Genomic DNA, 14,922 nt, shown 5'->3' with positions numbered 1-14,922 from the left:
CGCAAAATTATCGTCCGTAAACCGACTTTACAGACAACCATATTATTTTTTAATATACAATTTTTTTATGTACTTTCTGTGTTTACAGGACGGCATGCTATCATCGGACGAACTCCTCAGGAACGTGTAAACGACTCTTAAGTTATTTGTTGTAGACTTTCGGATTGTTTCCCGTTATATACATTTGTACCAACACTGTCAAGTTGATTTGAATAATACTACTTAATTAAAATGTTACTATAGGTACTGTGATATCAAATAAAATTTAATAATTTTGAAAAAAAAAGTGGGAATTATGTTTTTGTACTCTGCTATTGTATAGTTTGTTTAAAATTGGAGTAATATATAACTATAATGTTTTATCATTATTGTAAATAGTTTTTAAAATACGATGTCAATGGCATAAGAATTTGTCTATAAAGTAATTCCTTATATCTATGTAGGAAAGTGTAGACCTATATGAATGTGTGTCTTCAAATTTCATCACAAATCTATACTGAAAAAATATATATAAATTTTCGATTTTTTCAATGTGCGTCACCCTAGTGCGACCTCTGTAATTTTGAAGTTATACTTCCTTTTCGTTATACTTCCTTTTTGTTATACTTATTTTTTTTGTATTTATATGCACTTGTTTATGTCTAAGGTTAAGACAATATGTAGGTGCTGTCCCAATAAAATAAATATAAAATAATTGTTTACCACAACACATTTGTTTTATATAAGTTGTATCTAAGTTTGGTTGTTAAATGGTAATTTTTTGTTTTAGCTATGTTAATGTATTTTCGTTAGACATAAAGTTTTAATTTATATAACTGAATCGGTACTTGATCGCGTACATTAACGTTTTTTTTTATTTGTGACGTTAGGTACCTTTTCCCGTCGAACGTCACATTTTTAATGTCACTTTCGAAACGTCAGGCCAAATAAAAAGCGAGTACGAGTAAGTTCAGTTTTATAAATTATAACTGAAAATCGTGTTAGTTTAAATCAATATACATGTAGTTTCAAAAAATGCTTATTATTAGAGGTCCTGGCACCGTGACGTACATACATAGAGAAAAAATATTATTAAATGTTGAAAATCAAGAAGTAGGTAAGAGGTAAAAGACTAAAATAATACGTTAGTGGTTATCAGTGTACTTTAGTTCTGTCAAAGATATTTGTAAAGTTTTCAAAAAAAAAGGGGAAAGGCAACATTTTCTTATTTATTGACACATTTATTTAGGCTGGGGTTTACAAAGTGAATTATCAAAGTTTATTGAGATTTTGTATTACCTCTGACGCTCTACATACATACATGTAATGTTACATAATGGATATGATAATTTCTAGGCTAGCGAGTCAAATATTCGAGAATCAATGTTTTGGATACCCAATGTTTACTTAGTTTGTTGTTAAAGACACTATCGACGTTATGGATGAAATAAATTTATCGGGTACCAAAAAAGTGGTTTCATTATATTTGCTTTTACTCCTCGAGAAGGGTGACTGATGTTAAAGGATGACTCACGCTACACCACGTAGACGTGATCACCGATCAGCCATCTTAGAAAATGACATGTCGGATGCCTCGACTCGGTTTAGTGTGAGTCATCCTTAAGACGGCCCAGGTCAAGCTTTCTATGACAGGGGACAGCGATGATCATGTGATGCTTTCTATAGAAAACGAAGTGTCGGATGCCACGTTCGGACCCGGACCGTCCTAACGTGAATCATCCTTTAGACCCAGGCCAGTTTTTGCTCTTTTGAATTTTGTACTTAGGTACTTTTATTTCTATATGAGCTCCAAAGTTGAATTCAGAAAAGAAGACAGAACCTTGCTAGCTGAAATGAATTAAAATTTGCTAACTCAACATAAATTATTGCTAACTATACGTAAACTAAGTCCCGCTTTCCATTTACGTTAGTTAAAAATTTTAAACTGAATGCAAATGTTAGTCTAGGATAATGAAAGCAACTTGAACAGCTGCCTGGACCCAGATGCCTAGATAGCACAGCAAACTGTTTTCGTTGCTCTCATTATACTGTACTATATTCCGGGGCTTGCTCCTAGTCTATAAAGATTTTTTACTCTATTAGGCTCAACTAATATGCCGTCGGAGAGTATCAAAATTGCACAATTTCCACATGGAAAATTTTTAGAATCTTCTCATATTTTTGTATGGGGATCGAAATTTTCCATTTCCAAAAGGAAACTTTCCTTTATTTCCTGTGAAATTTCCAAGAACTTTTCCAACTTTTAAAAACTTTCTGTAGGCTCAGTGGAATGTACTTATAGATCGTTGCCGTCTCGAGAAAAAAACCATCAACATTATAAGTAGTACTTACCATTTTCAATAGAATATTGTAAACTCGAACAGACATTTTGACGTATCTTCTCAAAGTTGTACAAGAGTACATTTCTGATAGTAAACAATTTTACTCATAAACCGACAGATACGAATAGACATCAATGAAGACGTTAATTGTTAAACGTATTTGAATACAATAGAATATTCCAGGTTGGAGCGAAATTCGAACTTCAGAAACTGACCTCAATTTTACATTTTAGGTAAGCTTTTTAGGGTTCCGTACCCAAAGGGTAAAACGGGACCCTATTACTAAGACTTCGCTGTCCGTCCGTCCGTCCGTCCGTCCGTCCGTCCGTCTGTCACCAGGCTGTATCTCACGAACCGTGATAGATAGACAGTTGAAATTTTCACAGATGATGTATTTCTGTTGCCGCTATAACAACAAATACTAAAAACAGAATAAAATAAAGATTTAAATGGGGCTCCCATACAACAAACGTGATTTTTGACCAAAGTTAAGCAACGTCGGGAGGGGTCAGTACTTGGATGGGTGACCGTTTTCTTTTTGCTTTTTTTTGTTTTGTTTTTTTTTGCATTATGGTACGGAACCCTTCGTGCGCGAGTCTGACTCGCACTTGCCCGGTTTTTTTATTAATTAACTTATACAGGTAAGTCGTTTAAAACCGGAATCCATTTTTCGTAATTTATTATTTCAGCAAGGCAAGTTTATTATTTCATCGTATGTTAATTAGTGTTTATTTTGTAAATAGTAGTAGTAGTTTTGTGATTATCGCTTTAACTTTTCTATTATAAAACCTGCACCTAACAACCGTCTCTTTTTGGCCCAGTGGTTGACTGGTAGAGAATGCCTTATGGCATTAAGTCCGCCATTTGTACTTATAATTTTATGTGCAATAAAGTTTAAATAAATAAATAAATATATAATCCAATAATAATGTTGATACCTATCCCATTGAGCTAAGATTTGGCATAATTATTTGTACCTATCTGAAAACTAAATAACATTTTTTTAAATAAAAAGTAAAACTCACTGCTACATACAGTCAAATATATGTTTACACTTTTTGCCTTATTACAAAGGAGTAAGGTGCAAAAGTGTTAATATATTTTTGACATCGACTGTACTTCTTATATTTAGAACACCAATAACCAATCGCCCTTAAGCAACTGAGCTACCAAAGGTTACCAGAAAGTAATTCCGCGAAGTCTCAAGTTCGAATCCTACTCGGTGTCTTAGCGGCGAATTTTACATTTTTTTAGGGTTCCGTACCCAAAGGGTAAAACGGGACCCTATTACTAAGACTTCGCTGTCCGTCCGTCCGTCCGTCTATCACCAGGCTATATCTCACGAACCGTGATAGCTAGACAGTTGAAATTTTCACAGATGATGTATTTCTGTTGCCGCTATAACAACAAATACTAAAAACGGAATAAAATAAAGATTTAAATGGGGCTCCCATACAACAAACGTGATTTTTGACCAAAGTTAAGCAACGTCGGGAGTGGTCAGTACTTGGATGGATGACCGTTTTTTTTTTGGTTTTTTTTTTGTTTTTTTTTTGCATAATGGTACGGAACCCTTCGTGCGCGAGTCCGACTCGCACTTGCCCAGTTTTTTCGTATTTGTTGCTCTGATGATGTTCCATTCAAGTTGATCTTATTATGGAGGACTTAGGTAGGTAGAAGAAGAAATCTGAAATAAAAAAGGCAACCTCATAGTTTGGGTTTGTTAGGATCTTTTCGATCTACTGCACAGTAGATGACTTATGAAAGAAGAGTAACTAGAGTCGGCGATTTTTGCTGCATTTTCTTGTAATTTAGTTTTTTTACAATAAAACTTTTATCAAATCACGCATATTACATTGTACATTGGTGTGGCTAAGATGTTCTACAACTGGTATCAAAATGAAATCAATTGAGTTAAAAGTATGAGAGCAACATTAATTCTTCCAGCATTCGACTAAGCCAATTTAAACTCATTTTCTCAAAGGTTAACTGGAAGAGATCCCTTTTAGGGATAAGTTCGCCTTTGTACATAACATTTTTATTTTTGTTTTGTTTTTGTCCGTTTTATGTAAACCTGTTTATGTGCAATAAATTGACATACATACATACATACATAAACTGATATTTTGATGTCAAAATGATGCCTTTTTGCTATCATTCGACCGCGCGTCTCGCTCGTGCCAACGTACTAACAAATGCGAGCGAAATGCACGTGTGAATGATATTAAAATGACATTTTTTTGATATCAAAATGTATGTTGGAATTGGCCTCCTTCTCTAGCTTGCATTGAGGTGACGAGATCAAAGGAAAGCCGGCAGGGTTACCGCTTATATCGCTTTTCAGGAAACGTTTAGACTAAACCGCGTGGGTGTGCGGCAAATGTGAAGTTTACAACGTAAAATATTTGAAGGAGAATTCTGTAAAGTAATGCTTATCTATACTGTGGATAATAAAAAGGCTTATTTGTAAAATAGTAAAATGTCTAGGTATTCTAGTTAACGTATGTTCCTATAAAAAGGTGTCAACTTCTAAACTATAAGTCTGCCCTCCTATTTAGTGTAAAAGGCAGTTTTTCGACAAAAACTAAGTTTCGAGATAATCGCAAAAAACCTTCTTATTTGAATTTCGACGAAATGGAAAAGTCATCAAGACAATCATGGATAAGTGTTCACACAAAACAAGAGCATAAAATAGTAGATTGTACAACAAGGGCATAAAGTGACCCATATATACCCGAGGCAATTTTTTGGTCTGAGCGAAGCGAAGACCAAAATAGTAGACGAGGGTAAAAATGGACATTTATGCCCTTGTTGTACACTCTGCTTTTCACTTCGATTGCGAGGAAAATAAAACACATTTTTCACGGCAATTTACACCACAAAATTGTCGTAAAGCGAAAGAACATAATACATAACCATTCCCGCCAACTAACTTTTTAATTATTTTTTTTTAATTTTCAACATGTAATCAGAGTTTCACACTCCTGACTAGCAGGAAGTTGCGCAGAATCGGGACAGGTGGCACGCTCTTGTTTCGGAGGCCAAGATTCTCTTTGGATCGCTGAGCCAAAATAGTTAGTTAGTTTTAGTTAATCAGAGTTTCAGACGCTTGGTTTTCTTCCAAGTCAAACATTTCGGAGCATTTTTGAACGATAATCGACTCCTATTTTATGTGATTTACTAAATTTAATGACAGAAAATACGGATTTCTAATAAATTGTAGCAAAAATAAAATAATATAAGTAACAAGATTTGTCATCTGCACAATTTTATTGCTCAGTAAAATTGTGCAATATGTTTTAACTGTTTGGCTGTTGAGACCGATTACCTTAGTCTTAGAAGAAAATTTTACTTTTATGCTCATGAGCATAAAATGCGATTTTATGTCCTCTACGCACGACATAAAGGTGCACTTTTTGAGCATGAGAAGTGAAAAGATAAATAAACGTAGGTAGGCTGCATATAGGTTGACTTAGCTTGGCTTTGTCACAATAGCCGCTTTTTACACTAGGAACACTGGGAAAATGAGTGCGAATACGGCCTTTTTACGATTTTTATATCGAAATCTAAGCCACATATCACATATCGGAAAACGGACCAGAGCGTAAGCCGGTCGGCATTGCTTCAGGCAAACCAATATAATCGCGATCTCCGCGTGTTACGGATCTTGATGTAAATAAATATAGGATGTTTTTCATCCCATCTGCGTTTTTCTGAACGAACTCTACGGTATAAAATTTCGGTCCCACGTAAAACTTCGAGGTTTAATTCGTCAAAATGTATAGGTACATAACATAATATTATGACTAATCAGACCTGGAAGTCGAGGATTTTTATCGGGATCTGGTTTTCCTTCCCAACCATAATTAATTGAATTGGTAAAAATAAAAATAAAATAAAATGTTTGAATAAACTACGTATACTAGCTGACTTAACATCACTACACCTTATAAAACAAAGTCCTCCGCCCCGTCTGTCTGTTTGTTCGCGATAAACTCAAAAACTTTTGAACGAATTTTCATGAGGTTTTCACTTATCAATAGAGTGATAATTGAGGAAGGTTTTGTGTACAATTTGTTAACCCATGCGAAGCTGGGGCGGGTCGCTAATTCATTAATAAATTTGTAAACATCGAAAAGTCCCAAGCGCGCGATTTAGAAAGACATCTCTTTTATGTTCTTTGTCATTTCACTCTTTGACAGAGGTTCACAACACGCTGCCATTCTTCATTTATAAATCTTCTGGCCGAACGGTGTCGTGTTTCGAAGGTTTCGGGGCAAACTGCCGAATTTGACACAAGAGCAGCCGATGCAACGGAGCCACGCCGTTTTTTCGACTGAATAGTGTTTAGTTTCAAGTTTATAAAATACATATAATGTATGTTAGTCTGTAAGGTATTTGTAATATGGGTCTTGTTGCCTGATTTAAATTTCTAAATAAAATAAAATAAATCTACCCTGTAGTGATATCCACGACAAAATGTTTTGTGGATTAGGCGGTTGTAATGAGGGCGGCGTGCTTTGACAGCTGACTCGGCTGGTCGAGTAAGGGCAAGCGTGACAACGTTCAGAGATAAATGGGGTCGACAGGGCCCTGAAACAGCTAAAAGCGGACAAAGGACGATACTTCTAATAGTTGGTTTCATAACGAGTACGAGTACCGACGAGGCCAAATGAAATACAATAGAAAATAAAAAAAATACAGCTTATCCCTCTCAACCCCCTAAATTTCCCCCTTAAATAAGAAATAAGCAGTTTTGACTTATTTACAATATTAGTGGTGGTGATTGCTATAACTGTTCCAAATTTTAGGTATCTACGTCAAACGGTCTCTGAGAAAAACTGATTTGCAAGACAGAAGTGATCCCAAAGTTTTGCACGGAACACTGAAAATATCTTGGACTACGTACTTATAAAATAAAAATAAACAAAAGAATATATGTATCTATATTATTCTCTTTTTTGTACCATTTCATGCCTTGTCACAGTGATACTCTCATGCTATCTCTTTTCTTTGACCGTCACTGTAAAAAAGGAAACCATAGTCATAGAAATTCTCTTTGGTCATAGTCACCAGAGTAACAATATCGTAATTTGAGAAAAAGTTTCCTCAAAACATTACAGTTCGGTAATTGGCAAAGAATTGTGTAAATTGTTACTCATCACTTTTAAAGGTATTCAGCACTTACCCGAATATTGAAGAACTTTCAAGTTGAACCTAAATTCTGGTATTCATGTTGTATAAATATTCGTGGTTACGTAAAATATGTAGCCTTACCAAGTCTAACTCTGTAAAACATGTTTCTAACTTAACTATGGCTTTACATATAGAGAGAAAAGGGACCATGAAATCTTGATGGACATAAATTATTAGATCATTTTAAAGACAAACTACTTAATTTAACAATGTTTAAGATAATTATACATAATCTTGTAGGTATGTACCTAGGTAGTAGCTGGTAAGGTACAGTCCTGCACGGCTAGTAGATTATGGTTATACCTACTCGTGTGGCTTCATAAGTGTAGACTTTTCTTCTCAAGTGAGTCCCGGCAATATAATTAGGTAGGTACGGTATGTAAATACATTTTTATTTTTATTAACCGTTTTTCACGAACCTCGTAGAATTGACCTTATTAGTTATTTATTACACATTTAAACATCTTGACTTTTAACACCGGTTATTAAGAAAGGTGAAATCTCCCGACCTTTAAAAAATAGCGACGAAAATAATTTAAACAGTCTTCCAAACAAGTGTAGCCCGATTTGCATCGAAATCATTTGAAGCGACAGACTTTGTACATATTTAAGACAGCCATGCCCCAGGCAGTTGTATATATTTTAGACATCCATGCCCCAGGCAGTTTTCCAAATTGCCCATGATCGCACCTCATTGCATAAAACGAGAGCATTATGACCTTTTATATCTTATTTACTTAAGTAAGTCGGCTGTGGCAGATCAGAACTGGGTAAAATGCTTAAGGAGACGTCATCGCTGTCATTTTCTGTACGAAACAGTCTAAGGATTTTTGCGGGGGACGACGTCAAATGTTTACTATTTCTACATTATTTGTACGTAACGTACTAAAAGCCATGTCAGTCCATACAAAAGTTTGCACGATTGTGCAAGTTTTTCGGCAGAGGGGTAAGCTCTTAAAGGCGACTCTAGTTATTGAATGCTCTAAGGTCACGTCACAATCTCAAAGTCCGCCTAAAACGAGAGTCGGACCAAGCTAACTCCACATGCCATTTGCAATGACAAAGTGCGTGTGTTACAAATGTAGTACATAATTATTTTCCATCGGATTTTCATGGAAACGAACGTGTCTTGCTATCTCCGTCAGTCTCGGCACAAAAAGTACTGAGGTAGACTGAGGTAGACTGACGGCTCGATTCTGAAAATGTATTAGATATCTACTAGACCTCAACAAGTAATATGGATAATTTAAAGATATTTGGAAGATAGATATGTCAAATTTGACGTTTCCGCGATTCTGGAGGCCCTCTTGAACGATTTCGACAAGTTATAACTTAGATATCCAAGTCACATCTAGTCGATATCTAATGTAAATCTAGTTGATCTCTATATCGTTTCTAGATCTTGTGATTATCTCGTTTCCCGAATACGCGTGTGAGGTAGACTAAAGTAGCATGTGAAATACAAACGTTTCTGAGAAAATACGATGGAAAATAATTATGCCCTGGCATCTGTAGTGATCTGTAGTGGTGTAGTGTAGTTGCATGTGTAGTATGTGTGGCATGTGTAGTGTGTGTGTGTGTGTGTGTGGTGTACTTTATGATTGTAAATGTCATTGAGAGTTAGCTTAATAGTCCGACTTTATTTTAATGGGTGGTACGTACGGATAGATTTAGTGGCTAGTTTAATAAGGTTTATGTAAAGTGTCAATTTTTATAAATTTAAAATAGTTAGCAATTCTGCCCAACAGTCCTCACCTGAAACATGCCATGCATACAGCGAATATGTAAGGTAAACGTGCTCGACATGCTAATGCCCAGTAGATGACACCTTGCTGTCACCTCTATTGACAATGAGTTAAGTTTCAAGTGGACATGTACTGGGACTGCGTCGAGCACCAGTTATATAAATATCTCACCCGCTTACTCACTTCTACTACGGACCAAACCAAAAAAATATTATATAAACGGCAATTATAAGAACGGCAAAATATCAAAGTACACATTTAGCGCTCTCGCAGAAAACAAGCGTTGTAATGACGCTAGGAAATTGTAAACTTCATCAAGCCGGCTTCGCTTTAAAATAAGTTAGCGGGGTTTTCAACTGAAGCTGTTTATGTCGAAGACTGGGAGATAAGTGAACGTAGTTTTTCAATAGGAACCAGCCCCACGACACGAATAACATTTAGATAATCAAACCCTGTGTTACTGTTACAGTTAGACTAAGAAAAGTTTGTAGCGATTTTGATAGCCCAATGTGCAAGTGTTATTTATACGTCATAATTTCAGAGAAGTTTGACGTTTACGTTACGTTGATCGCGGTGGTACGTTGACGTTACGTTTGTCACTAAACTTACCTCTCTCTTCTTCATCGAAACCTCATGACTGAGGGTCGTGACCACCATAAGTCGCTTTAACTTGGATTGCTCTCCAACCTGGCCGATATTCTCCCTTCCGCATAGAGCCCTGGAACTTGACACGTGTGACTTCCTCGATGGCATCAAACCAACGTGTGGGTATTCTGCCTCTGCCTCTTCTGCCCTCAACCTGGCCACCGATCATCAACTTCTCTAGACTGTCGGGTTCCCGCCGGGCCAAGTGCCCAAAGACTTACCTACGTCAGTTTAATGGGTTATCAGCAAGTGGCTCAAAAAGTGGCAAAAATTAACAAAAACATGAAGTGTAACAAAATAAGTGCAACCTAAATGGTAGAGAATGCCGTGTAGCATTAAGTCCGCCTTTTGTCACTGTATATTTTTTACTGTGCAATAAAGTTTAAATAAAAATGTAGTTGTAGTAGGTATTTGGTTCAGTAAAACTGGCAACCAGTATGAAATTTCGTTGGTAGACACGTTTCTCTAGGTACCACATTATAAAATTAAATTCCCTTTAACGTAGCTATCAATATTTAAATTCCATTGTAGAACCAGGATTTCCCAATAGCCAGGTCGTAAATTACTTTCCTAATCTTCTGATACGAAATGTAAAGGGGATGCTAAAAATACTCAAGCAATAAATCGTGATTGAAGACCGTACGTACTCGCAAGACTATAGTCTGTATCTTTAGGTATTTAGACAAAATTTACCCTCAAATGGCTTCTTAAGTCATTTGAGGGTAGATGAAATTACATGATCAAATAATGTAATTTTTTTATTTAAATATCTAAAGATACAGAGTATAGGCAGGCGTGTCTCACTCCGCGATTTCGTCGCTTTGCTACAGGTAGCTAAAAGTGCATCCGTTCGGCCCCAATTTAACGTGAAATGACAAAACACGTCCCCATTCTTGATTCATGTCCTCCAACATATAACGAAACCAGTAATTAATTATCATTTTTTTTTCAAATCTCTTCTCAAAAATTAGAAGGTTTGGTCAATTTTCAGTACTTTGAAGGCTATTTTCTCCTAACAGGTTGAGTTTGGGCAGCTAAAAAAAATACGTGTCCGTTATTTTTGACTACTCTATAACATATATCAAATAAATCAAATCGGAGTCCGACAGTTGGGTACCCTTCCTTGTTAGTACTATTATTATTTATTCTGTGGTATAGGTAGGTACTCGTTGTTTATCGTATAAATAAAACGGAGTGTGTAAAATTTTCCTTATTTGTAAAACTTTTATATCCTATATGCATCTGGGTGTCTGGCCATGATGCCAATTTATAAATTTATAGGAATTGTAACAACATTTTGTGAACTAGGAGTAATTTAAAAACCACTTCACTACTTTATACAATACCTATTTTGACCGGTTGTCTGTTTAATATGTTGAAACAACCGGTTTAATAGCGCAATTTAATCAGTCTTAAAATAGAGCATCATAAAAATAATTTTAAAGTAATAAAAAATAAAAATAACACAATTTCGCCACTTTAAAAATCATACTTATAACTTATCCCTGATCCTAAATGTTGTGCTAAAAATAAATTTAAAAAGTTCCCTTAACTTTGGAAAGACGCGAACGATTTAAGCGTGATAAAATGTATTTGTGTATGACCCAGACAAGCATCTTCAAAGACAAAATTAAAAGCAGTGTCACCGTAAGCAATATCGAAGTTTCTCGTCAACTCTTTGTAACCGACACCGCTTTGTTCTCCGATGGAGATGGGAAACGTCGTAAAAATACCGATGAAGTTTTACTTTGATAGTGGGGCTCGGTGTCCGATGCGATAGTCAACTGATACCTGTTAAAACTATCGCGGTTAAGTTTGTGACGACTATTTGCTCTTTTCTCCTACTTATCCTAATAGCTAACTTTGTATACCACCCATTGTACCCTTATTTATGCAAATAAATATTTTGATTTGATTTTTAGGGAATAACGCAGAACTCTGCGTAGGGGGCAGCACTAGCATAGTCACAGGGCAAATTTCTGTTTCTGCCTCTCAAATAGATCTAGAAACGATATGAGTCGCTTAACTTCAAACTCGGGTAAATCCATCTGTCAGATTATGCGATTTTGGTATAAAGAAAAGGTAGGTAATAGGGTAGCTATTTGCTGACAGGGTCGAATGGATTTACCCGAGTTTGAAGTTAAGCGACACATATGGATTAGATATATGTCAGTGTCAAATGTGACGTTACTTCAAACAAAAACGTCGTCGACGTATCTTAATGTTCAAATCGGGAAGTCTATCACTCTTGCCTCATTGATCCATAGAGAGGCAGATAACGAAATCTCGATTTTCATGTTTCGCAGTAAGCCACCTGTAAACAAACCGCCTTGATGCATCAATGACATAGTTCTTCTTCTTAGTCGGCGTCTTCATTGCTGAAGGTCGTGTCTAGTTTGAAGAGTTTCCTGCGCGATGTACCATGCTTTTCCAAGTGTTCCTGTCCTCGGCGATCTTAATAGCTTCAGGTATTGGCAAGCCGGTGATGGTTTTTATCAAGTCTGACCACCGGGTAGGCAGACTGAATGACATAGTTAAAACTTGTCAAAAAACTTTAAGGCCTAGTATGTATCAAACATCAAACATTTATTCAGCAAATAGGCCACAGGGGCATGACGTCTTAGAGCATTTAGTGACTGGAAACGCCTTGTCTGTCATTTTCTATACAGAACAGTCTGCCGATTTTTTCGGGAGAGGGGCACGTCAAATGTATCAATTGCTAATTGTACGTAACGTGCTCTGTAAGGTGTCGTATCATGCTTAGAGCATTTGAAAGTATGAATATATAATATATTGCACATATACCTACAACATACACGTCATTACGCTGAAGTAGATAGATAGCCTAAGGACCTACCGCGAACCACGTTCGACGTGTTGCCTCTCTGTCGCACTAGCAAATTCGTACGTAAGTGTGACAGGGAGGCAACTCGTCGAACGTGGTTCGCGGTAGACCCTCTGCGCTGCTGTTACCCGGCAGTTTTGAAGTCCCAATACCATGCTCAACAAATTACTAAAAGATCGCAGTGGTCACGATTACGGGCTCTATAGGGCTGAAATGGTCGGCTCTTTGTCATTTATCACCATGCCTGTCACGTTCTAACAAATATGTAAGTGCGAAAGCGACGCATGACAGGTGATAAAAATAAGTCCATAATACCGCTTCAGAACTATGTTCCCACTAGACAGGCACTATTATAATTGCCCTGCCGTGAACATTAACCGATATCACCCACGCGAGCAAACCAGCAAAGAATAGCGAGACAACAATGGACGCATTATCCCGGTATATCCAACGCATCTCATCTGTTTCATACTTAGATGGACTGATCTAGTTTAGTAGGTAGGTTAGGTTAGTGATTTATTTTTACCTGGCAATAATCATATTTTTATTTCATTTGAAACAGTGACCATGTTACATTTTGGGTCTGTTTGGCTTACTGCTATTAATGAAAATGCTTTGAATTGGTATGCTGCAAATAAAGTTGAAACTCTAGGTCCATGGGGTCCCAGCGCGCATAAGTTGTTCGCAGAAATCGCGAAGCGTCTGGTTGACGTAACTGGTGACCGAAGAGCTGGCGGCTACCTCGTACAACGTATCAGTATTGCGATACAGCGGGGAAATGCCGCCAGCATCCTTGGTACAATGCCTCAGGGGCCTATTTTAGATTTAAGCTAGTTATTAATTTCGTTTAGTTGTACCACTGTATATATATTGCTGCAAATTAAATATATTACATAATTATTACATGATCTAATTTTTAGTACGTAGGTATAAAAGAACAAAAATACTCAGTAATCTACATATTGAAAACTACAAGGCAATACTTAATGTTAGAGAAATTAAACATATGAGTGGAATCAACAGGAAAAATGTTTTAAAAGGTAAATAATCTTTGATAAATATATATAGGTATGATATATACATATACATATCATAATTTAATCTTAAATCGTAACTAGCGACCCGTCCCGACTTCGCACGGGTTAACAAATTATACACCTAAACCTTCCTCAAGAATCACTCTATTGACAGGTGAAATGAAAACCGCATGAAATCCGTTCAGTTGTTTTTGAGTTTATCGCGTACAATCACACAAACACACACGAGGGACTTTGTTTTATAAGGTGTAGTGAAGTAAGGCGTAATTAAACCGCACACACCCACATACACAAAGTCTCCTAATGAGGAGGCGTATCTATTAATTTCCAAGTATTTGCAACTTTGAGACTGATCACTTACCACAGAGCTGCTATAGCTTCCTAAGGCCCAACTATACAAATAAACAGTAAATATTGCTACTGAAATTTGAACCTATAGTGTAGAAAATAGAGTTGATTTTATTTTGTTTCAAAATTGAACGAACCAAAACAAAAGCAGCTCTATTCCAATTGCATACGATTTAAATTTCATTGAACTGAATAAGCCGTACAGCTAGGACAGTAAGCCTTAGGAGGATAGGTGAAGGCGTTCTATTTCACCAGGAGATTTGATACTTTGTAAGCAACAATGATTTTAAGGTTTCATTTATATGTAGAAATTTGATTAGCTTCACTAGGTTTATAAAGCTTTGTATACGTCTTTTACTATAAGTATATTATATTTATAAACTTGCAATATCGTTTTGAAATTGAAAATTGCATTTTTGTTATAGTATAGCACATTGTTAACCCTTTATTGAATATTGGACCCGATTCGGATTTTGAAATAGATATCTCTTAGATATCTTTTAGACATCACCAAGATACGATAACGATATGTTTAAGATCTAACCTGTCAAATTTGATATTTGCGCGATTCTGAAGATACTCTTGAACGATTTCCACAGAATATGACTTAGAGATCCAATTCACATCTAATAGATATCTTACTGTATCTAACGTAAAAGTGACATTGGTTGCCCGAATTGCGCTGCAAAAGAGAACTAGTTGATAATCTAACTATAATGGATCTAATACGTGTCGTCTCTTATGAATATCTTGAAGTTCGAATACGGCAGATTGTTTCAAAGAGT

At 36.2% G+C, this 14,922-nt stretch overlaps 1 protein-coding gene across 2 annotated transcripts in view; it reads left to right on the top strand.

The window, feature by feature from the left end:
* LOC134668843 (allatotropins-like) overlaps window positions 1–1,444 on the top strand; it is an 86,358-nt gene extending 84,914 nt beyond the window's left edge. For both annotated transcript variants that reach the window (XM_063526313.1, XM_063526314.1), the window contains one exon: window positions 89–1,444. In XM_063526313.1, the coding sequence (XP_063382383.1) occupies window positions 89–130 (42 nt within the window). In that variant the 3' untranslated portion in view covers window positions 131–1,444. The remainder of the gene's footprint in view (window positions 1–88) is intronic.
* Window positions 1,445–14,922: the final 13,478 nt, after the last annotated feature.

Source organism: Cydia fagiglandana, chromosome 11, assembly GCF_963556715.1.
Source record: "Cydia fagiglandana chromosome 11, ilCydFagi1.1, whole genome shotgun sequence".
Taxonomy (NCBI): Eukaryota; Metazoa; Arthropoda; class Insecta; order Lepidoptera; family Tortricidae; genus Cydia; species Cydia fagiglandana.
The sequence above is the reverse complement of the archived record's forward strand: the minus strand, read 5'-3'. Positions and strand labels throughout refer to the sequence as shown.